We start from the raw sequence: 24,052 nt of genomic DNA, 5'->3' as shown, positions 1-24,052 counted from the left end.
GTGGGCGGTGTTACTGCGCCACCATTTAACATTTAATTGATTAATCGTAGATTGCCGCTTTCCTAACATGTGAAGCGAAAAAACAGGATAGGGCGCCTCTTTTAATTTATTCGTAATCGTCATGAGGGTCTGCACCATTTATGGCGTTTGTTTGACGTGACAGTTTATTGAAATCATTATTAAATAACGCACGCATTGTCTGACATTAGGGGACATTCAAAGTTATAAAAAGAGCGAAACTCCATCGCTAAAGCCGGTGTCTGCAATTTGGTGAATCTACATTTGAACCAAACAGTGCATTGCATCAGACTTATTACTAACAAAAATTAGCAGGCAACATGTTTGGAAACCACGCTGCATCTTTCCTTCTAGTGATCGTTTGCATTTTGCTCACTTCTATGCCTTGCTATGCAGTGTCCCCCGATGACAACACTGCAGCTGCCAAAATGTTTCTGCGTTCGGCAGACCCCATGACCCCCAGCGTGTTGTGTACGGAGCACGGGGTTCGCGTGACATTTCGCCGAGGCTTGCGATCCAGGATCAAAGTAGTGGGTAAGTCTGCGGCAGTGGCGTGATTTAAATAATCCCAACTACAGCACTTTGCTCTTTTCAAATAGCGCCGTGAGCGAACAATGACGAAAACTAGGTGAACCATATTCCTCAGCCATCATCACAATACAGGTTTCTTCAAATTGTTTTGCATTGAACATAAGCCACTCCATGAAATCATCTACTTGGTTGTTGGTTTCCTTGTAGTCAATCGTGTGTTGTAACACCGCCACTCAACCCTGATAGCGCATCCCTATTCACTCATACGTTGAACCTCCAATGGCGATGACCGTTTCGATGTCAATCTTAACAATATTGGAAACATCGCGACAGAAGTAATGGTTAAAAGTATAAAAAAAAAACTAATTTTACATTTTATTTTGTAGACGAATGTAAGAGATGTTTTTCTTTTGCCTGTGGCGGGGTTTTAACACACGAGTACCGTCTAATAATTTGAAACATAAACCGCGGAAGGAAGTGTTGCACCGCCGGCTACGTTTAGCTTATAATTATTGACAAGCCGGGGAAACTCCAATTAGTTTTTCTTTTATATACAAAAGTGATACAACGGCGATTTCCATCATCGACCTAGTTAGAATGGTGTTATAGTATATACGGTATTAAAGTTTTTTCCCTTTCTGTTTTTGAACCTGAAACCTCGCCTCCATATTGCAGCGGAGACCACAATTCCCATCAGGCGGGTTTAAGAACTGCGCTGAGGCCGATGGGAGGAGACCATATCCTCGTGCTGCGCTCAGATTATATAGGGCAAGCCGACACCTGCCATAGCATAAGGCGGTGTAAGAACAGGAACGGAAAACGGTGAGAAAGGAATTCAGAAATCAAGAAGAAAGAAATAGTTCCTGGAAGATGCAGTTGTTAATAGGTGTTTTGCTGGAGAGGACAGATAATGAGTCGAAAGATCTAATCTCGGAAAGAACTTGAATTTCAGCTTCACCACCATAAACTCCAGATGTTGCCATGTATTGATAGTACTCCTGACTTGTTGTTGTGATAACTCGACCTGCGTTGGAAAGAAAACCAGCAAGAACGTCTCCAAATTTGTCCCAATGTGATGCAACGAAATCTACTGTCCTATGTCGTAGCGAGAGTGCATTGCCTTCAACGGTTTGTGTCCAGAAATAACCCACTAATAGGAACTGGCAGTTGCTGGATCCTGGAATACAGATGACGTTGTACAAAAACCCATTGACAAAGAGAGTGTCGTTCATTTTATAACACAGGCTTAGGAAACAACCGTCGCAGTATAACGAAAATAGCAAGGAGCTGAACCAATGCCGATGGTCAAGAGAGTACCTTCCTGTAGCAGGCTACGGAAAAGACTCTGAGGCGCACACATGGCCGAAGTGAAAGGTCACGCAGTCAGGCTAAATATAGGTCGGTGACATGACACCAATGGGGTCATGAGAGAAGAGCGGGGAATGCAGTAGTCTGAAGGAGGAATAGGAATCAAGAAAAGCAGCGTGGCGGTGTATGGGAGGCTGCCGGCAGTGTGGGGAAGGGTTTGGAAGAGGAGGAGTAGGAACCGAGAAATGCCGTGTTGGGGGAGACTGGGTTTGAAGTGGAAGCAGGACGAACCAGAAAGAGGGAGATATATATATGGATGGTACAGGCCAAAAGTTTGGACACACCTCCTCGTTCAATGTGTTCTTTATTTTCATGACCATTTACCTCAAACCTTTACTGACTGTGGAAACTTTACACTGGACCTCAAGTAACGTGGATTCTGTGCCTCTCCTCTCTTCCTCCAGACTCTGGGACCTTGATTTCCAAAGGAAATGCAAAATTTACTTTCATCAGAGAACATAACTTTGGACCACTCAGCAGCAGTCCTATCCTTTTTGTCTTTAGCCCAGGTGAGACGCTTCTGACGCTGCCTCTTGTTCAAGAGTGGCTTGACACAAGGAATGCGACAGCTGAAACCCATGTCTTGCATACGTCTGCGTGTGGTGGTTCTTGAAGCACTGACTCCAGCTGCAGTCCACTCTTTGTGCATCTCCCCCACAGTTTTGTTTCACAATCCTCTCCAGGGTGTGGTTATCCCTATTGCTTGTACACTTTTTTCTACCACATCTTGTCCTTCCCTTCACCTCTCTATTAATGTGCTTGGACACAGAGCTCTGTGACAGCCAGCCTCTTTAGCAATGACCTTTGGTGTCTTGCCCTCCTTGTGCAAGGTGTCAATGGTCGTCTTTTGGACAACTGTCAAGTCCGCAGTCTTCCCCATGATTGTGTAACCTACAGAACTCGACTGAGAGACCATTTAAAGGCTTTATAGGTGTTTTGAGTTAATTAGCTGATTAGAGTGTGGCACCAGGTGTCTTCAATATTGAACCTTTTCACAATATTCTAATTTTCCGAGATACTGAATTTGGGACTTTCATTAGTTGTCAGTTATAATCATCAAAATTAAAAGAAATAAACATTTGAAATACATCAGTCTGTGTGTAATGAATGAATCTAATATACAAGTTTCACTTTTTGAATGGAATTACTGAAATAAATCAACTTTGTCATGATATTCTAATTTTGTAACCGGAACATGTATGTATGTATGTATGTATGTATAATATATAGATCTCTCTCTCTCTCTCTCTCTCTCTCTCTCTCTCTCTCTCTCTCTCTCTCTCTCTCTCATACATATATATAGATATCTCTCATATATAATATGATGACTGCGGCTACAGGTTTTTTGTTTTTTTTTAAATTTGACTACAATTTTATTTACCATCTGTCTGCTTCAAATTTTACAGTTTTTTTTTTTTTTTGCTCAACTTTATGGGACTGATTTCCTTCAGACTTTGCATGCATGCTGACCTCCAGTGACAATGCAATATTTCATCAGTTTTGATATGGGATTTGTATGTTAGTTATGTCATTTAAATTTCTCATTACTTTTAGAGATTACACATATAGTGCTGTATTTTGTGTGCGTGTGTGTATAATGAATTTAGCAGTTTTGGTCAAGGTTCATCGGTGTTGGATGTTCGATCAAACAAAGGTTCAAGATCAATGTAGGGAAATCTTTATTTAAAAAAAAAAAAAAATTGTCATAATTATTTATGAAAATTAAGCAACATTGGCAAAGTGTTTAGTGTGTGTTGGAGATTTAATCAAATGGTTGGGGCTTCAAGACCAATGCACACAAACTATTTTTTAAAACTTTACCAATTTATATACAAATTTTGTAAAATACTCCAGTGATTTGGCGTTACTGGCTCAGTGAATAAAGTGTTGGGCTTTTCTAAGAGACTGAAGGTTCAATTCTCCAATAGACAAATGCACATTTCCTGTACTTCACACATGTAAGATTTCACCATTGTTAGGATTTTATGAAATTAATAATGTACATGAATGAATGTCGCATTTCTCTTTACGATCGTAGGTTTGATTCCACTCTGTCGCTAATGTCCTTTCAGTCAAATCGCCTCCCCACCCAAGTCAAGGTTTTTGTAATGTGCCAAGCATGTGTGGCATTAGGGTGGCTATAAATGTATTAAAGGGACACAATTTAATTCAAGAATGCAATACATTTGTTTTGGTCATATGTGACTAAAAATTAAAATTGTGCAGTGCCCATAACAATTTAATTCAAGTGCATAGATTCCTTAAAGATTCGAAAAATTCTTACAATTTGAGAATTTCTCTAATTATAGCCATTATCCTACATTCTTTAACTTTTTATATGTTTTTTTTTTTTTAGTTAGAAATTTCACTCTAATGAATCTATGCATTTTATTTTATTTTTTTTTTAAATGGGTGCCCCATGATTTTTTTTTTTTTTTATCACATCTGACCAACAAAATCTTGGTACAAGAAATGCTTAGGATAGCTAATTCTAGTGTCAATTTGGCAAAACTGTATATGAAGGGATTCTCGTCTGTTTTGCTCATTACAGGTTATGATTGTGATGTTACATTTTACATAACTTACAAAGTGAAATTCGGCCACCAGGTAAGGTCAGTGGTAGTGAGGCCAGTGCTGGCTGTGTGTGCAAATGGAAATTTGTGCTTTGTATACGTGACAAATATGTAATGTTGCTAAGGTCACCAAAACGATAACCACTATCTGTGCTATGCTTTAAGTGGCTTATGGTGTGCGCTAAAATACAGAGGGAATGCAATAGACGTCCGGTTATGCTATAGAGCTCAATCCTGATGAGATGGAATGAAGCTTGGCTTTTAATAGCGCATGCAGAGTTCTCGTGCCGCTTATGACAGAAACGGCAATGGTCCGAGTTTATGTGAATGAAATGGTTTTTGTGCCTTTTACTGTTTGACGGTAAAGTAGACCTTTCTTCAAATCCATTTTATGAGGTAGCCTTTCTAAATATTGGATTTAATGCCAACACAGAGCTGTGATTTGTAGCAAGTTTAAATTCAGCTTTGAACAAATTGCCTTTGAATCTTATAATACCAAATATGGTTACCATGGTGTGTTGTCCTGTGTTAGTAATGAAGCACCCCTCAGAAACCCCCATGTACCACCCCACTCACCAGTCGATTTTGTCCATCCATGATTAAAATGTATCTATGCAGATGTTTTATTGGTTTAACTGCCATGTAGGAAGGATTAAAAGCTGCAGAACACCAGTTTCACTAATTCATTCAATAACATTTGCCAGTAAAACGCGCAGTTCAGGCAGTTGGTATTCGTTGAGTAATACGATTTTTGTTCTGTTTGGCTTTGAAATTAACACACAAATACTTTATAAACTTAGTTTTACTGTAAAACTTCAGTTTTATAATTTTTAAAAAAACTTAGTTGAATTTTTGTCAATATCCCATTGAATTTTGATTCTGTGTTTGGACATTCATCATGACAATGCAACATATAACTGCCCTTGAGTGAATTTAATTTTTCTCTCTATTAAATTACTTTTTAGAAAGTTTGGCTCTGAGATTTAATTGTCTTTGCAAAAGCTATTCTAACGGGAAACTGTATACACATTGTAATACGAATGGCATATCAAGATCTCCTTGTTGTGTAATGTTTAACCAATTTGCTGTGTAACCGATCAACATTTTTGGTGTTAATTCGTTTGACTTTGTTTCTTGGTGCTAGGATTGCCCGTGTACTCATTTTTCTGTTGATAAACCTTTGTGATGAAATTCTTCAATAAGATTTGGACATATGTCTTTTTTAATTGGGAACTTAAAGTGAAGAAAACGTTAAAATTCATGAAAGCTGAGAGCAGGAACGGTCTGACAAAAGTATTCACACGATTGAGAGGTGAGAGTACAGTGTGCGTGTTTGAAAATGGTTGAGAGGAGGGCGTGACTTGAAAGAAATCTCATGGTCAAAGTCTCGCCTTGCGGGACTTGGGGTTGGGGAATCTTCCAATAAGTCTCCTCTCATTGCAGGATTTTTTTATATAATGGAGAGAGACAGATACATAAACAGGAGTGACTTTTTTTGAATTGATCACTGGACTCTTGATTAATGAATGATTGGGAGAGGTGGGTCTCTGAATCAAAGTCACTCCCGTGAAGTGTTGGCTTTACTATTATGGAAGTGCTGATCATTCTAGAAGTAACTATTTTAGTTAAGAGCATCCATTTTGCACATTTTAAGCAAGTGACTGGAATAAGATGTGTGGATTGTGATGACGGTAACGTGACTTTTCTTTAATGGCTTCTTTTTTCCCCCTTTGTTTGCTCTTGTTCAGCACTGGCTGCCGCTGAATTCTATTTTGTCAAACCTCTCTCTCCCTGTTTCTGCGTGAAAACACGATATCCGATTTTCAGCCATATCCACAAAATACAAAGTTGTAATGCATAAAATGTCAGTTTTGGGTGCATTATACCTTTACATTCAGTGTGGGCTGCTGGTTTTCATCCTCCAACTTCTGTCACAAACTGGGCATCTGCCTGTTCATCAAGTAAGTTATTTACCAGCTTTTTGATTGTCAATCTAGAAATGAAAGTGGTAAATTTGAATTAGTTTTCTTACTTTAAGATTTTTGCCCCTTTGTATATTCTGGTTATAATTGTTCTCTTACTAATGAGCACACAACGGAGTGTGACATGGAAGTAACTGCTTCCCGTCAGCATTTAATGTCATTTTGGAGCAGTGTCTGCACTTCTAATTGGTAGCATTTGAAAGCAATTTAAAGGAGCAGACGTCACAGAAAAGGGTAAATCAAAGTAATAAATGCTAGCATTTAAAGTAATGGATGACTACTACACAGTTCTGGATTCCTTTTAAACAAATTTTATTATGCTGTTCTGAATCTGGAGGGGTGTGTGGGTTTTTTTTTTTTATCAGAATGGCTAACCATACAATGAGGTCAGCTAAAAGTAAGAGTTGACTTGAGAAAGTGGGTTGAATTCAAACTCGCAGACAGTGGGCTGAACTTGTAAATAAGCAAAAGCAACAAAATGCTAGAGTGAATAAGGTTTGCTTACTTTCCTTCTTGCAGGTTAATGTCCTCTCTCTAATATTTACGGACTGTTTTTACCATTTAAAAGATGTCTTAAGTTTTCTCCCCACTGCATGCTTTTGTCGTTTCAGATCTCGCTGGTGTGGCCATCAAGGTGCCAACCACTTCAAGTCATTGCAAAACTGTAGCAAGCAGTGAGGCATCTGGTTTGGTGACTTTCTCTAGTGCTTATGATGGCTGCTATGTCCATGCTGAGGTATCCGTTTACTTGTCTCCAATTGAATTTCAAATTTAAACTAAGTGATATAAGTTTTCAAGGTGGCAAGATGAAACTCAACTGTGTTAATGCAAAGTCTTTTGTGTGGAGTGCGCTGATTTCAAGGTGGGAATGAATGTTCGACATTGTAAATTCTTCTGAAAGATCCATCCTTGAGGGAGTGGGAGCCTATCCTGGCAACAAGACCTGGCATCTTATTGGCTTGGTACACTTCATCACACAGCACAGTTGGCTAACGGTGGGTCATTTTGGGCAGTTCTGGCACATTATGATATGCTGTCTGAGGAGAGATGCATTTTTGCTGCCCCTCCACACCCAACACCACTGGACCCCCTTCACACACTATTGACATACGATGCATATTTCTATACAGACTTATTAAGATTAGCTTTAAAACCAAGTCCACAATAGGGATTTTAAGCAATGAAGCTAGATGTGAGACTGAATGAGCACTGTCTGATTTTTGCACCCCTCAGACACCTCGGCTCTTTTAAATTGTCCTGTAAGCTTGAAGACACCTGTCGTTTTAACTGAATGTGCATAGCGTAAACGTAACGAGACATTGTGACTGGCACCTTAAACAAATTCCAGAAATTAGCGATTATGCCATTGTGTAAAATTGCTAATGGGTTACGACTCCTCAAATCCCATCTTCTGTCCATCATCATCATCAAAAACTTGACATTTCCATCTCCTGGCACACTAAACTCCTCCTTAGCTGTAAGACGACGCAGAGCATTCATCCATTGGATGGTGATATTAACTAACTTGCACACATAATCTAATCTATGGGATCAAAATGTTCAGTAAAAAAAAAAAATTATGCTTCAGTTTCAATAAATTTTGTAATTGCACTATTCAGATTAGTTCCAGGGTCTAAATATGTATATGGTTATAGCACTTGGGTCCCAGTGGAGGTGGTTTTGTCACGTGGTGGGTACAGTAGTGTGCCATCAGTGTGCGCACCCAACCAACCTTATAGGGCTGTATAATTATAAAAATACTCAGCGGTCCGGTGGATTAAATACTAAACTAGACTAAAAATCATTTAAAATTCTAATTTATTTAAATTAGACTATTTGTTGTCACACAGATTTCATCTTATCATAAAATGTCAAATGCAAAAAGACTACCGATCCAGTCCATTTTGCCCTAGTTTGTTTTTCTCCAATGTTCTGCCTCAATGTGCGTTTTTGATTCGGCAGTGATGATTCCACTCGGAGCATCTTTAAGCACCTGTCACTGTGTGCTGACTTCTTCAGAGATCCTGCATATTAAAGAATTTGAAGTCATGCTGCTGATATTCCCGTTTATTAGGTTGTCTTTGTATTTTTATTTTGCAAATTCAGGAAGGAGAAGTACAGTTATATTGGTTTTGAATCGCTCTCAAAATGGAATTGAGATGCAGACTAAATGGAGCCACAGTTGGTTTTAGAGTCCAAAGCAGGAGGTATGGATTTTAAGTCATTTTTACTATTGCCATTTTTTGTAGCATTGCTCTAGGATCCCTTGAACCCCCATTCAAATCAAGGCTGCACCTATGATATGCCTCTCTCTCTCTCTATTATAAAAGGACATCCCTGAGATGAGACATTCTCGCAGATCATTTAAATTCCTGCGAGAGGATTTCAGGTTGCGTGAGGCAAGACTTTTTTTGCCAAGAGATTTTGAGAAGTCCTGCCCTCCTCTCAAACATTTACAACCACGTCCACGGTCCAATCACTTTTCATTCGTGTGAATGCTATTGTCAGACCCAGTTCCTGCGCTCTCAGCTGCAAGTGGGGTCGGAAATAAAAGACCGAGTAGATGACAAAGTTGAATGTTGTAAAGAGGTTCAAAAACATTGGTGCGATACACATGCAGAGCAAGTTAGAGATTATGAAAGTACTAAAATTCGAAAGTCTCAAACTGGTAGTAAAGATTGGATTAGTGCTAACAAACTGAAATGTATTACTCTAAAATAACGGAACAGCGAAAAGATTGAATATATGGACATGGGTGATATGACAGAAGTATGTAGATATTGTTCGGATTTAAACTTCAAGTCAGAGTCTTGTAGATCATCTAATTTGTGTTGCCATCAGGGTTGCCGATGAAGAGGCGTATCTGTGAGAATTAAATGATTTATTGTTTGAAAGTGAAATCCACATATGCGAGTGGCAGAGACGCAAAGTGGCTGGTACACAGGGGTTGGTGAGCAGGGGTCAGAGCCCCCTAGTTAAAAACACCGTGAGAAACTACAATCCCATGGATTGATATGTGGTGTTGAAATGCACATGCTCCATTTTGAATTTTGGATTTTCCCATTGTGCTAAAACATAGCACACTGTTATGAGAAATTTGAAACTTTTTAAAAAGAAAGTTTGTACTGTATATGGAATTCCTAAGTTTCACACTTTTTGTATTGTCATTTTGTAATGTTATACATTACACAAAAAAATGCCACCCTTAAAATGCTGCCTGATGCAATCTCCCGCTCACCTTATTTCATGTGCTGGCCCTGATCTTGGGTACCTGGTATTATGACATTGAGATTTGAGGGATGACTGTAATCTCCAGATACACGTGGAGGTGCTCACGGTGACCAGGCTGTAAGCTCTGAAATAGCAATGTAAGCACTATAGTGTCCCAATGAAAATAATTCGGTGCCTTTGAATGTTCTTATTCAGCTCGCATTACTGAAGCACAAGGCCAAAAATGACCTGGACAGGATAACTTTAGGGCAAACTACTAAACTGTTCAAGAGCAAATATGTGCCCATACTGTATTTTATAATGATAGGAAGTATACTGAATGTAGGAGGAAACAATCTGGGAACATGTAGCACATTTTTTGGATTGTCTGATTGCAACAATACTGATTACTGGGTTACCATAAAGGCCAGTAAAGTGGACTGGTATGGGGTTTGACTTGGCCTTAGTTTTAAAAGAAAAATCTGTTGTGATCTGATTTACATACAAGTACTTAGCTTTTTAAAAGATTCATCATGTGTACTTTCATGATGTTAAACTCCTAAGGCAGCTAATCCCCACTGTATGAAGGAGATCCATTTCTTAGACCTAAGCTGCCTTCCCTCTAAACGTGTCTTCTGTGTGAACTTCTGCCATCATTTTTAAATGCCTGTTGGCCCACCTCTGTTCCCAGCTGTATAAATATGGATTCTCCAATCTCTTTTCTCGCAATTGTTTCTCTTTTAAACATTAAAAAAAACTAAGTACAGTAGTTTAGCTTTGCAGTCTTGATGAAGATTGTAATTAAGAAATTAGTAGCACAAAACCACTGTTCTCTCCCCCACACCCATTTAATTGCAAGCAAAGTTCTAATGCCACCTGCTATAGGCACAGAACTTGCCAGAGAAGTGTCTCAAATTAGAAGCTTTGGCAGATTGTGTACATATTATGTCATAAGGTGAGGGAAAAGTAGTTTATGTGTAAAATTTACATGGATTTCAAGAAATGCTTGCATAGCTAAGTAAAATGGTTGGTGATATCCTCCTGTTGCGAGGAATCAAATTAAATTTCTAACTGGTGAGCAACTTCATCAAACAAGTAATCGGACAGAAATGGCTTTTTAAGGTGTATGCCGCAGAAGATGCAATCTGCATTTGGATATGTGCCCAATGTGGTGCTGTCTGTCTTTTAATGTTGTCCATTTTTTTTTTTAAATGAACATATGGCATTTGCTGGCACTATTGTGGATACCAACCCTTTTGAACTACTTGTACTGAAAGTATTTCTGATTTTTACAAACTGCATTAACGATGCATAATATCAGGGACAAGATTCAGGAAGCAAATCTGTTTATGCAAATTACCTGCCGTTTCTTGGCATAACTGAAAATCCTACTGGGGGTTGGCAAAAGCACTGCTTGTCAAATTTGTCCTGAATTAAGAGAAAAGGGAAAAGTACCCAGTTATGAAGCACCACCTATTGACAGGTTTAATGTTCTATCCTTTTGTCAAACCTGCTTGATTCAGCCTTGTGGGGTTTGGAGCTTTTTGTAGTATCATTGAGAGCAAGGCAGCAACTTACCCTGCACTGGGTGCCAGAGTACCTCTTGATAGTCCATTTGTTGAACCCTTGTGTAGTGCTTTGGAGATTAGAGTATATCCTGACAACACTGGACACAAGACAGAGACCACTTCTGTATTATCAGCCCATCACAAGGCCCACACTTGAACTGTGTAAATAGCCGCTAGGATAACACGCAGGTCTTGATGTGAAGTAGACCATGGTGAGAGATGGAAGAAATTTGTCATTACAGGGTAGAAGACCCAGCTATAAGCAGTACCAAGTACACTAGCAATATTCACGTAGTATATTCATGGTATCAAGGCTACAAAAAGGACATAACTCATCCCCTGTAGCCCTGGAATCAGCCTAGTCGCTCTTCTCTGGACCTTTTCTAGTGTGTTATGAGGAAAGATTAAAAGAGCTGAGCCTATACAGTTTAAGCAAAAGGAGATTAAGTGGTGACACGACTGGAGAGTTTAAAATTAGGAAGGGAATTCCTCCAGTGGATCGAGACTGTCACTATAAAATGAGTTCATCAAGAACACGTAGACACAGTTGGAAACTTCAGGGTAAATTTCACACAAATAACGATAGACATTTGGAATAAGCTACCAAGAAGTGTGGTAGACAGTAAGACTTCAACAATGTTTTTTTTTTTTTTAGAATTGATTGGACTGGACTGGTGAGCTTTATTGAGCTGAATGGCCTGTTCTCATCTAGTTTGTTCTAATGTTGTGACAATCTGTAATCCTGTAAGGCAAGGAATGACATTGTCTGGTGCTTGAAGGGCGATTAGGCCTGTGGTTGCAGGAACACAAAGAGCCAATTGGTGGCCCTCTAGTCTGGTGCAAATGGACAGCCCCTGATCTGCAGGTACTTTTAAGGGGACTGGAAGTGCTCCTAAGCACGTGTCCTTAAAATGCCATTCCAGCCACTGTATCTGGTTTTGAGAATAAATCTGAACAGGTGTTTGGGGTGTGGAGAGAGACCCGTGATAGTGGTGGATAGAGGAGACCTTCCAGCAGAAAACCCAAGCTCTGCTAAGATGAAGTGTTGGCTAATCCAATAGGGGGCGCTTAACCTGTGGTCTGAATGCAGATTCACAATGCCCCAGTGCTGTGATGGTACCACTTTGCTGTAATAATGTTGTAGTCCTTTGGATGAGATGTAAAAGAGCGGTCCTATCTCTGGTTTCCTTTGTCAAGAGCAGGGTATATCCTAATGTCCAGGCTCAATTGAACTCCGTGGCCTAGCTGTTCTGCTCCCCCAACCCCCTCTAAATCTCTCACTTCACCGAATAGTTCGTGTGGTGAGCATAGTGGCTCCTCACTCACAATGAAAAGCAGTTTGAATAGTGAGAACAGAGTTATATACATTATAGGTGGGGAAAGTGCTTTATGCCCCCCATCTGATTGATTGAGGAAAAGTGAGTAAGGGACTCTGGCAAGTCGGCTTGTCTTGTTAACAAGTAACAATTCCTTTCTTTTTTTTTTCCTTGAATAAATTACATTTTGGAACCACTTCTTGGTCTCATTTGATTTATTTGGGATTGGGGAAAGTTTGAAAATTCTACCTGCAGCCACAGGGCTGAGATACGGATACTGTAGGAGTGTTTATGTATCATTTTTATTTAGTAATTGACTAATACAGTGCCAATTCTGTTCCAGGAAGATTCTTACGTTGTGATTCTGGAAGTGCGCTTGTTGACTGGAGGACCTCCAATGCGGATCCAAATCTCTTGTCCAAGGCCTTTAAAGGAAAGTACAGGTTTGTTCGGGAGTGTCTCTGGAGGTTGTAAGCTGCTTTTAAAATTTAACATCTCGAAGTTAATTAATGTACAAGTTGAGTATACTGCAACAGATTTTTATCAATCTATACCCCTGGCCTATATTTCAATAGATGTAATACTTAGTCGAACTCTCAATGTATTCATATTTTCAAGTGTGTGTGTATATGCATTTACATACACATGGCTGTGCACAGTTAATGCATACGTGGATGTCTAAATTGTGTGTTTTAGAACCTATTTGACAAACGAGAGACCGTTCAGTTCATTAACCTCACTTGTTTAATATCCAATATGCCCATCCAAGGCACTAAAAGGTTTTCTGCCATCATGTGCCTGTCCGGCTCAGGGTTAATGAGTGCACTAGTGTCAACCTTGCAAAATGGGATGACAATCCATCACTGGGTGAACTTGCTGACACTCTCGTATTTAGTTTATTTAGAGATGCCAATTTAACCAGCATACTGAATGTTTAAGGCAGGAGAATCGAGCTCTAGGCCTGTGGGCTGGACTTGGCACTTGGACCTTTTGTTAAAGCAACGTACTTCATAAATAGTGAAAACATATTACACAAGCCCATGTTCAGTTTTCTCAGACCTTTTTACTTGTTTCATATGTAGATTGCTTCCGTATATAGTGATTTAAGTTTACGTCTGCCATTTAACCTTCTTATCGTTAGCACTGTTTTTACAGTCAAAGTGATGCCTAGGTCTAAGTGTTTGTCCAAAGTGTCACTTGAGCAACTGTATAGACATGTCTTTTGTAAGACCCCAGGTTTACTCTCGGGGGTATGTAAAAGTGGCAACAGTGTTGGTACCAAGCATTACTTGGGTGATGGTATAAGCATGTCTTGCGCAAGTGTCAGGCCCAAGTGTTACCTGGGAAATGTTGTAGACTTGTCTTTTCCAAGCCTTATAATGGCGTCTCGTATGAAATGCCTCTTATCAGCTATGATGACAAAACAAATTTATCTAAGGCGATTAATTTGAAACAAAGTGTTTCTGGGAATCTGTAAATGATACTCGCACACGTGCTGTGGGCTGTTCATATTCATTATTTATATCCTTATATTTTCTACACTTCTGGCTTTGTACTTTTAGTGTTTTGCACTTTTTATAGTAAAGATGAGATTTAGTAGTTTTTTCCAAGCCAAAAATGCAAAGCTTTTACATATTTGAGAAAAAACTCTAAGAGGCTATCATCCCCCCCAATGGCTCTTCATATTGACCCAAGTAGAAAATGAAAAGTGTTTGACATGCCACACTGTGATAACGAACTTAAGTGTTTGTGTGACATCAAAGGTGTGACTTTCTCACAGGCTGATAAACTCTGCTGATGCCATTCCTGTGCAACTTTAGACAATGAGCGGTGTCAGGGCTGACCTGCCTGTTGTAATGGTCCTTTCACAATCCTTTACCTCCTTGATTGTGTGTAGAAATCCTATTTGTGTCAAATTTATCACTGTCATTTGTGTGATCCAAAACATTTATACACTTTTTAATATAGTTAAGTACATTCCAATCATGATGTATGCTAATTCAGATTACAAATTGACTTTTGCTTGCATTGCCCATTGCCCTTGACTTGATGCACCAATGTAATTTTTTCACTCCATGTTGACTTTGGCAGTTTAAACAGAACAGCGGCCACAGTACCATAGTGTCTGAGAAATGAAGAGACTCTGCAAAACATAAGATTGTGATGAGGAATGTACCTGTGCATCTTATAAAGAAAATGTGGTGGTGGTAGTTGAAATATTCCGTCCTGCATTGGTTTTGGCCCTCCGTACAATTTACATTTAATGCCCTTGGTCTAAGGGGTTTGGGAGGAATGGCAGAGGAAGTGAAAAGTTACTCTGCTACAGGTTCAGGTTGGGCACATGCACTGATACTGTACATGGCTGCACCCACCACACGACGAACCGCCTCGGGATTCCAGATTAGGACTGAAGTGCAGCCATCTAATACCTCCGCACCACACTAGTTTGAATGGAATGGAACGGAACAGTGAGGTTTATTTGGTGGCTGGAGTGCCAGTCCTGGAGAGAGTTGGCTGATATAATGGAGAGAAGGAAGGTTGATTATATTGTTTGTACAAGAGACTAAATGGAAGGGGAGTTAGGGCAGGTGGATCAGAGGTGGATTTAAACTGTTTTATCATGGTGTGGATGGAAGGAGAAATGGTGTAGGCGTTATTCTGAACAGCATGTCAAGAGTGTTTTGGAGGTGAAAAAGAGTGTCAGGCAGAGTAATGATTATGAAGCTGGAAATTGGAGGTGTGATGATGAATGTTGTTAGTGCATATGCCCCGCAAGTTTGGTGTGCAATGGATGAGAGAGAGAGAGAGATTTCTGGAGTGAGTTAGATGAAGTGATGAACAGTATACCCAAGGGACAGAAAATGGTGATTGGAGCAGATTTCAATGGACATGTTGGTGAAGGGTACAGAGGAGATGAGGAGTTAATGGGTAGGTATGGTGTCAAGAAGAGGAATGAAGGTCCAAGGATAGTGCATATTGCCAAAAGGATGGACATGGCTGTGGTGAATACATATTTTAAGAGGGAGGAGCATAGAGTGACATACAAGAGTGGAGGAAGATGCACACAGGTGGATTACATTCTATGCAGAAGAGTTGATCTGAAGGAGATTGAAGACTGCAAAGTGGTGGTAGGAGAAGGTGTAGTTAAGTTGCATAGGATGGTAATCTGTAGGATGACATTGGAGATCAAGAAGAGAGAGTGTGGGCAGAGCCAAGGATTAAATGGTGAAAGTTGAAAAAGGCTGTAAGGTTGGGTTTAGGGAAAAGGTGAGACAGGCACTGGGTGGTAATGAAGAATTACCAGACAGTTGGGGAAACTACAGCAGATGTTGTAAGGGTGACAGCAGGAAGGGTGCTTGGCGTGACATCTGGACAAAGGAGGAAAAGGAAACCTGGTGGTGGAATGGGGTAGTACAGGAGAGTATACAGAGGAAGAGGATGGCAAAGAAGTGGGATAGTCGGAGAGATGCAGAAAGTAGACAAGAGTACCAGGAGATAAGGCGCAAGGTGAAGAGAGGTGGCGAAGGCTAAAGAAAAGGGGTATGATGAGTTGTATGAGAGGTTGGACAGTAAGGAGGGAGAAAAGGACCTGTACCAATTGGCTAGACAGAGGGACTGAGGTGGAAAAGATGTGCAGCAGGTTAGGGTGATAAAGGATAAAGATGGAAACGTACTCGCAAGCAAGGTGAGTGTTGAGCAGATGGAAAGAGTACTTTGAGAGAGAGGGGTTGTGGAGATGAATAAGTGCAATGGATTAGCAAGGAGGAAGTAAGGACAGCTATGGAAAGAAATGATCCACTATGGCAAACTCTAACTGGAGCAGCCGTAAGTAGTGCCAGTCCTGCCACCTGCCATATTAGTGATGTTAAGACCTGGCATTTGTATCTGTGAGGCAGCAATGCTAACCAATGTGCCTCTGGAGTGTATAAATATCTGCTGTATCCTAACCTTGTATAGGAACACACAGCACAAGCTTAGTATTGAAGCTTTGACTCAACACAGCTAACTAATTTAGGTTAAAGACTTCCATTCTACTGCAAAACTTCTTATGCCAAATCAGTGTTGCAGAAGCCTCTCCTGGCAGTATCTGGCACAAGACAGGAAACAACAATGGGTGAGGCACTGGTTCACTGCAGTGCACACTTGCTTGTGGGCCATTTAGATTTTCCTATTAACTTAATCTTTTCTGTGTGAGGAAAAACATGGGGCAAAAATTAGGAAAATCTGTGTGGACTTTGAGTGGTATCAGGGCCTGGATTTGAACCCAGGACTCTGGAGCTGTGAGGCCATAGAACTAATATCACTACTACACTCTGGATGACATTTTTATGTACTTTTAAAAAGGATATTATGTTAGTGAAGTGCAACTTGTATGTATTTTTGAATTGGTGTTTGGTGTGAGATGCATAACCATAATTTTAGTTTTCTGTACAATGGAGTGTGTCGACCTTTTTCTCCCAGATATGGAGCATGACTGTCTTATCCCATCCAGCTTGCGAGTGGCATGTGGAACCCGAGGTGCTTCTGTGGCTGCCTGCCTCAATCTGGGGTGCTGTTACAGCCGACAGACAGGAGAGTGCTACTACAAAATGGATGGTGAGTGTTGAAATCCTTGAAGTTGCATTATGGCATCCCTGGAGTGTTGCTTGCCTTTGCCTCCTTGTTTTCTGTTCTAAGCAACGCCAGTCTCCAGTCTGTGCTTTGGCAAGTGCTTTATAAATCCTATTTTAAACTTCACAGGGTTGTTCAGCCTAGAATAACTGGAAGCAATGACTATCCAATTTTAAATTCTCAAAGCCTCCAGAGAGATTAGCATTTTGGCTGGGGTCCATGGTATTTAAAATTGAAGCTCTCAATCTGAACTTTTTTTTTTTTTCCCCCACCAGAGTGCTCCAGCGATGGGCATTTTGTGTTTGCCATTCAACAGGAGGCCACCCGTCCAGCATTACAGCTTAAAAGTTTAAAAGTCCAAGGTCATGGCTCCTGCGTGCCAGTAATCATAACAGAAGAGGTGGCTGTCTTTAAATTTTCAGTGGAGGAGTGTGGCGTGCAGAAAATGGTAAGCATGAGTGCAGAGATTCTATGGTTGCCAGATGTGTACTAATTTTTTGTTGTACCTCTTGTCCTTGATGCTTTTCAAGCAGCTGGTGGTCAAAGATGTTCAGAAGGCAGCATGAGGCCTGCTATATTGGGCCAACATTGTAGATGAGCCCTTTGGTCTGGGGTCCAGTTGAAGGTTGATTTCTGCCTTGTAGCCAATGTTCCCTCAATGGTCACCAGCTGCTTTTTGAACCTAGAAAGTGCAGTCTAAGCCCTGAAATGTATTGAAGAAAGCCCCAGCCTTTACATTGGCATTCAAGGCGAGTTGCATTGGTTGAACAAGAGATGCATACATGATGCACTAAAGCACTGTAGTAGGCAATATTGCCATGAGACAGTCTGACTGTGGTGTGTGTGTGTGCAGTACATAAATTAATTGAGGGGCATGGCAGTGTGTTGTGCATCCAGTATCCAGGATTTAAATTTCATGTATAAATTTAGAGGGCCAAGATTTTGCATATTCACCATCAAATGATCCCGGACCTACATGTTTGGTTAGCTGGCAATTCCATATTGGGTCTGATCATGAGTGAACCTTGTGTTTAGTGCTACCGGAATAGGCTCCACTCCCAACCCAAAGTCTGGATTAAGCAAATAAGTGTGTAGTCAAATAGGGCGTTATTGACTTGAGGTTGTTAAATAAGGGAATGTGTCATGGGACTAATGCATTGCCTCCATTTATTCTACCTACCCATTTGTTTCCTGAGCTGCCTTAATTCTATTTTGGGGTCAATATTATAGCATTGTCTTGGGGTGAGTGACGATCACCAAGTTAGTTATGGATTGGCATATTCTTGTACCCTGCGCTTGACAGCCACTTAAGCGCTGATTGTGAGTGGTGCCTGTCACTTGTCTATACTCTACATAGACACTTCGTATTGTTAGCATGAACAAGACACATAGATATAATGTAGTCCTTCTGGGCTGATGATCCTGGGTCTGAGTAACCTAAGTTTGCCACCTTTGGCAATGGAGTTTATTCACCAAGGATATGTTGCTCCTAATAGAGAGCAGCATAGTAGGATTATCTCCCCTTGACCTTGTAACAAAAAGTGGCATCTCCCCCTGCAAGGTGTACCCTGTGTCTACTTTATTCCAGGCAGTCCCAAAGTTAAGAACGAGATCAGTGGTTTGTTTTTTCTGCCCTTAAGTTGAATTTTTATGCAAGCTGGAACATGTACATATGGTTCTTATTAAATGTCACTTAGTCAAATGTTTGCCTCAGTCTAGTATTTTACAATGCTGTGTATATAAAACACTTCCAAATTAAAAATCTTAACTTACTACAGTATTGTACAGTTCTGTAATAAAAGTATGTTCATACAGTACTGTAACAAACCGTTCTTAAAACGGGTTTAGGTAGAAAAAAGAGTTAGCATTGTGATAACTACCGTGTTTCTCTGAAAATAAGCCCTAGTCGAGATCGTCTGCTGAAAAGTAAAGCGCCTAAGGCCAGGTTTATACTTCACGTGATGCGATGCGTGTGCCCAAAACATCCATTAAATTCTGAGGATGCATTGCCACAATATCTCTGAAAAGTATGTTTAATGATTACATCCATCATTTCGGGGATGCGCCCATTCCTGCAGGATCAGCGCAAGACCAACACAATCCCTGGATGGGGCATCAGCTCATCGCAAGGTGAACACAAGCACACACATACACTGCCGGGACACCTTCATGTGACTTTGTGTTTAGAAGAATTAAGGTTCTTTATGCCTTTCTACCTCCTACATTGCCTTTGTAAATCACTTTTGAGTTAATGTTCACTTGTAAAAGTGATTTATACAAGTGAGAAACAAAGGCCTTACCCTTTAATACCAGTAGCTGTGAGCAGAAGTTATCACTTCTCCACATGGTCTCCCTGCAGGTCGATGTGCTTCTGGTATTGCTCCAATAATTTCTTCTTTCCATCGAAGTAGCTTTTTGTTTGCTTCCAAATCCAGGTCTGCACTGTCACCTTCAGCTCATCAGAGGTGAATGTGCAATCATGTAGACTGTTTTTGACTGCATTTTTCCTTCTCTTTGCTGTGTATTGTAGGTTTCAGTTTATCTTAGCATTACGCTGCTTACTGTTTGTCCATATTCCAGAAAATGCTTCATAATAGGACCCTTCATGTCCCAATAGGTATTGATTTTCTTGGTAAAGGGCTGTCTCCTGTCTTTTCATGGAGATGAGTTTCTGCTGCATGCTTTGTCTCTTGCCTTTTGCTCACAGGGTGGACATATCTTTCATATTTGGTGACAATCTGTTCCAAAACTCCTGGATCGTAATGTTTCATGATGCATGTGAAAATCAGTAAGCGGTTTGCGTGCACATCTTGCACAAACTTTATGGTACCCCAAGTCATCATGCACTGTGGGATGTGCAGATCTATTGATATCCAAATGTGTAGCAAGAGCAGCCATTGTGATCCCTCAGCCTCCTCTAATGAAGGCATTCACCGTGTTGCTGTAGGCTTGTGTGTGCTGTGTTGGTTGACCAGATCGAGCTTCATTGGTTACACTTGTCCTTCCCTCTATTTGTCTACTCATTCATTTTTTTTTTATGGTTCAGTTCTGCGGTTTTCACTTCTGTACTGAGCCAGCATTGCTTAAATTTTCGCAGGTTCCCCCCTTTGAACACACTGTAGTGAGGTTTTTGGACAATGGTGCAATCCTGCAGCAGAGCATCCATATTCATTTGACCTTGGTTTCTTCTAGACCAGGAGTCCTCAATCCCAGTCCTGGAGGGCCGCAGTGACTGCAGGTTTTTGTTATAACCTGGTTGCTTAATTAGAAAGCAGTTCTTGCCAATAATTTCATGGCTCGTTAGTGCTTTAACTCTGCTATGTCAGGCCATTCTCATATCCTAGATTTTCTTTCCCTTTCTATCATGCAAATGATTTGAAGGCTAAAATGGATGAGTAATTCTCAGTCCTTCACTTTTTTTTTTCTTCACTTTCCTTCCAAGTATTTAATTAGACCCAATAGTGCAGACAGACAGACAGGTGTAAATGGAAACAAGCTAAATGGAGAAATGCTGCTCTTTTGTCATTTTCATATTCTTGCTAATAAGGCGCAATTTTTAAAATCCGAAAATATAGCTGTTTAAGACAAAAATAAGCAATAAGGGCTCAATCTTAATGAGCGAGACCACTAAAGTGAAGCAGAAGCGTTTAGCAATAAGTGCTTCTTAAGCAACTGGGTTGGAGCAAAAACCTGCGGCCCTCTAGGACTGTGATAGAGGACCCCCGTTTTAGACTAACGGCAGAGTGCTGTGCGTTTGAACTACCCATAAGCCATCTTGAATGTGTTGCACTATGTCAGCTTCTTTTTGTTGCAGTTACTATGTAATTTCAAATTGCTTTTACTTTTTGATTTGTTTGAAAACGGACTGCCTTTTTAAACCTCTAGGGGTATTGTAGCTTAGCCTGCCTGGTGCAGCTTCTAGCTCGGGGTGCTCAAGTCTGTTTTGAATTTATTTTGGAAGATCTACGGCCTCTTTCATGCAAATCTGAATGGGAAACTTTGTAATACATTTTAAAGTACTGTGGCCTCAAAGGGAAAATAATGAAAGATGATAAACCTTCAAAGGGAAACTACTTCATTAGTTAAGAGAGGTGGATAGATCAGTAGCAAGAAACGAATACAAGCCAAACTACCCCTCCAAAGCCCAGCCCAACATACTTTTAAAGCAATGCCACTTCATTAAAGGCTGCCGTCTATTGTCCTAATCCTATCTAAATTTAGGTGCCCAGGAAGCTTATACTCAGCCAATTTATGCCTCAAAACAGACGTGATGATCTACTTCACCCAGGTTTACAAGAATCTCAATGTTCTTTGGGACCAAATATACAAGGTGTGATCAGAAAAATATGAATGTTTAAATAAAAAAAAAACCTCTATTAGACACCTTGCCATTACTCCCCCTTGCTTCAAACACACTTATTCCATCATTCTTGCCACTTTCTGAAGCCATTCTGGAAGTCCCTCTTTTGCGAGTGTCTTCCGCTGTACTGTTTGGCTGCCTTGATGTCCTGAATGGAAGACATTGAGGAAACGTTTATTTTTCATTGTCGTTTAGTCCTTAGGGAAGAATTAGAAGTTGCATGGTGCCAGATCTGGGGCCTCATGTATAACACCGTGCGTAGAATTCGCGCTATAACATGGCGTAAGCACAAAAGCCGAAATGTGCTTACACACAGAAAAATCCAAATGCAGGAATCTGTGTGTACTCCAACTTCCATGTTCTTCTGCTACATAAATCCCGATCAGCGTGAAAACTAACGCTCGTGCACGCGCTTTATGTAACGCCCCAACTCCTCCCAGAATTACGTCTATTTGAATATGCAAATCAATATAAATCGCCCTTAAGCTCAGCCTTCTGTGAAAAGACAATGGGAAAAACACGGGGAATAAGAATTTCAGCGAATACTAAGTGGAGGCAAAGGAAAAAATACTATTTGTTTAATTAAACCATGGTATAATCAACAAGAGGAAGTTGATCGAGTGACATAGCGTGTTGGAGAAACTTGAAAGCTCACGTTCACAAAATCGCACAGTGCCAGAAATAAAAAAGAAGTCACATCAAAGTCGCCGTGAAAAGGCGAGTCGTACCCCACCGTCTGAGTGTCATATGAAAGTTTATTAGGGTACAGAGAAAAAAAAAATAGGCACACAGTGGGGGGGGAAAAGCATGAAATGTCAACTTCAATCTCGACATTTCCACTTTAATCACGTAGTTTATTTTGTCATTAAAGTAGAACGTCATAAACATCTTAAAATAGTTTGTTTAACCAGTTTCTCAAATCACATTGTAATTAAAGTAGCACGTTAGGTGCTTTGTTTTGTATGTGATCTTATATGTGCTCTGTGTGTGAATCACTACTTGCTTTTTAAACCGGCTCTCTTCCTCTGACAGGAGACCGAATCCATTACATTCATGATATTACAGCTCTCTGAATAACTAAAATACTGAGATGTATATGTGATGATATTTTCATGATGATAGGAGTTAAAGCACGTTATTAAACATGTGAACATGGCGCAGTGATTGTGTGCGACCTTCGATGAAATTTATTGCAGCAGTACTCGTGGGCTGCTCTAGGCAGAGAGAGAATCGGTGGCCCCTTCGCCCGCCAATGTCAATAAGGTATCTTCTGCACGGCGGGTGGCCACGTCCGTTGCGGACACTGCATAGCCGCCTCGTGCTCATGACAAGCGTTTAACTTTTTTTGGAATTTGCCCCTGCATTTTTAGCTGTGTCGTTATTTTCTCTTTCTGTTTTATATTCAATATGTATTGGCGTGGCCGACCCTGCAGTCCTTGCTTTTCTTTCTCCAAGTAACCGATCACCACACAATCAGCTCTGTAATAGACGTTAAGCCATCTGTAAGCTTAGAGTGCTGATTCTTCAAAACGTTTAAGGAACATTGAACTATCTTCGTAGTACATGTTTAATTATTCTATCCTTCACGCCAGTCCCAGTGAAGAATATGGATTATTTAAATGAAGTTAGTTTTACCTGCATAATATAATAAACGTATTTGGCTGCATTTCATCTTAAAAATGATATCGTCATATGTAAATACGCACTTTATAAAGTGGCTCAGGTTGTGAGATATTATAACTGTAGTGCAAGCATACAGTGAGGTAATTGTACTTATAAGTACAAACAGTTCTACAAGGAGCAATTGATTGAGTGCATTTAAAGTTCTTGGGATGAAACTGTTTCTGAACCGCGAGGTCCGTACAGGAAAGGCTTTGAAACGTTTTGCCGTGGCTGAGACAGCGTGTGCTTGAGTCTGTATCCCGATAATTCTCTTTCCGATCAGCTGCTGCTGTGATTCACACTCAGATACAGTGATATAAATACTCAGAGTGGTGCAGTGAGAGTAATATGGAAAAAGATGATCCGCTGTGGCAACTCCTAACGGGAGCAGCTGAAAGAAGGTGCAGTGAGAGTAACAACACTAAAGCAGTTATGGTATTTGGAATACTATGGCTATTGCCTGGACCATTATATTACAAGTTAATTACAATCAGATGCTAGTGTGTGTGTGTGTGTGTCCTGCAGTGGGTTGGCACCCTGCCCAGGATTGGTTCCTGCCTTGTGCCCTGTGTTGGCTGAGATTGGCTCCAGCAGACCCCCGTGACCCTGTGTTCGGATTCAGTGGGTTGGAAAATGAATGGATGGATGCATTACACTAAAACACAATATGCGGTTAGTTTCAGTGTATTTATAAAGCCGCGTCAGGAAAATAAGGTGTAACCACACAGGAACAGTAGCACTGCTTTGAAGCTGGGTGCTGCCAGTCTGCAAAACCGAGCGGAGAACTTGCGTACGACAAGGTATGAGGTACCGTGGAAAAGTGCGTGGCTTTACGCCAAGTGTAGGTTTTATA

General features: G+C 40.5%; 1 protein-coding gene across 1 annotated transcript in view; it reads left to right on the top strand.

Moving 5' to 3' along the window:
- The first annotated feature begins 201 nt into the window (after nucleotides 1–201).
- The window catches only part of LOC120537050 (zona pellucida sperm-binding protein 4-like), a 75,806-nt gene continuing 51,955 nt past the window's right edge, over nucleotides 202–24,052 (top strand). Inside the window, exons 1-5 of the mRNA XM_039765660.1 lie at nucleotides 202–552; nucleotides 7,084–7,208; nucleotides 12,910–13,009; nucleotides 17,028–17,162; nucleotides 17,453–17,625. Coding sequence (XP_039621594.1) covers nucleotides 339–552; nucleotides 7,084–7,208; nucleotides 12,910–13,009; nucleotides 17,028–17,162; nucleotides 17,453–17,625 — 747 coding nt within the window. The 5' untranslated portion in view covers nucleotides 202–338. The remainder of the gene's footprint in view (nucleotides 553–7,083; nucleotides 7,209–12,909; nucleotides 13,010–17,027; nucleotides 17,163–17,452; nucleotides 17,626–24,052) is intronic.

This window comes from Polypterus senegalus, chromosome 10 (assembly GCF_016835505.1).
Source record: "Polypterus senegalus isolate Bchr_013 chromosome 10, ASM1683550v1, whole genome shotgun sequence".
Classification (NCBI taxonomy): domain Eukaryota; kingdom Metazoa; phylum Chordata; class Cladistia; order Polypteriformes; family Polypteridae; genus Polypterus; species Polypterus senegalus.
Note: the sequence above shows the minus strand (reverse complement) of the source record. Positions and strands in the feature narration are given on the sequence as shown.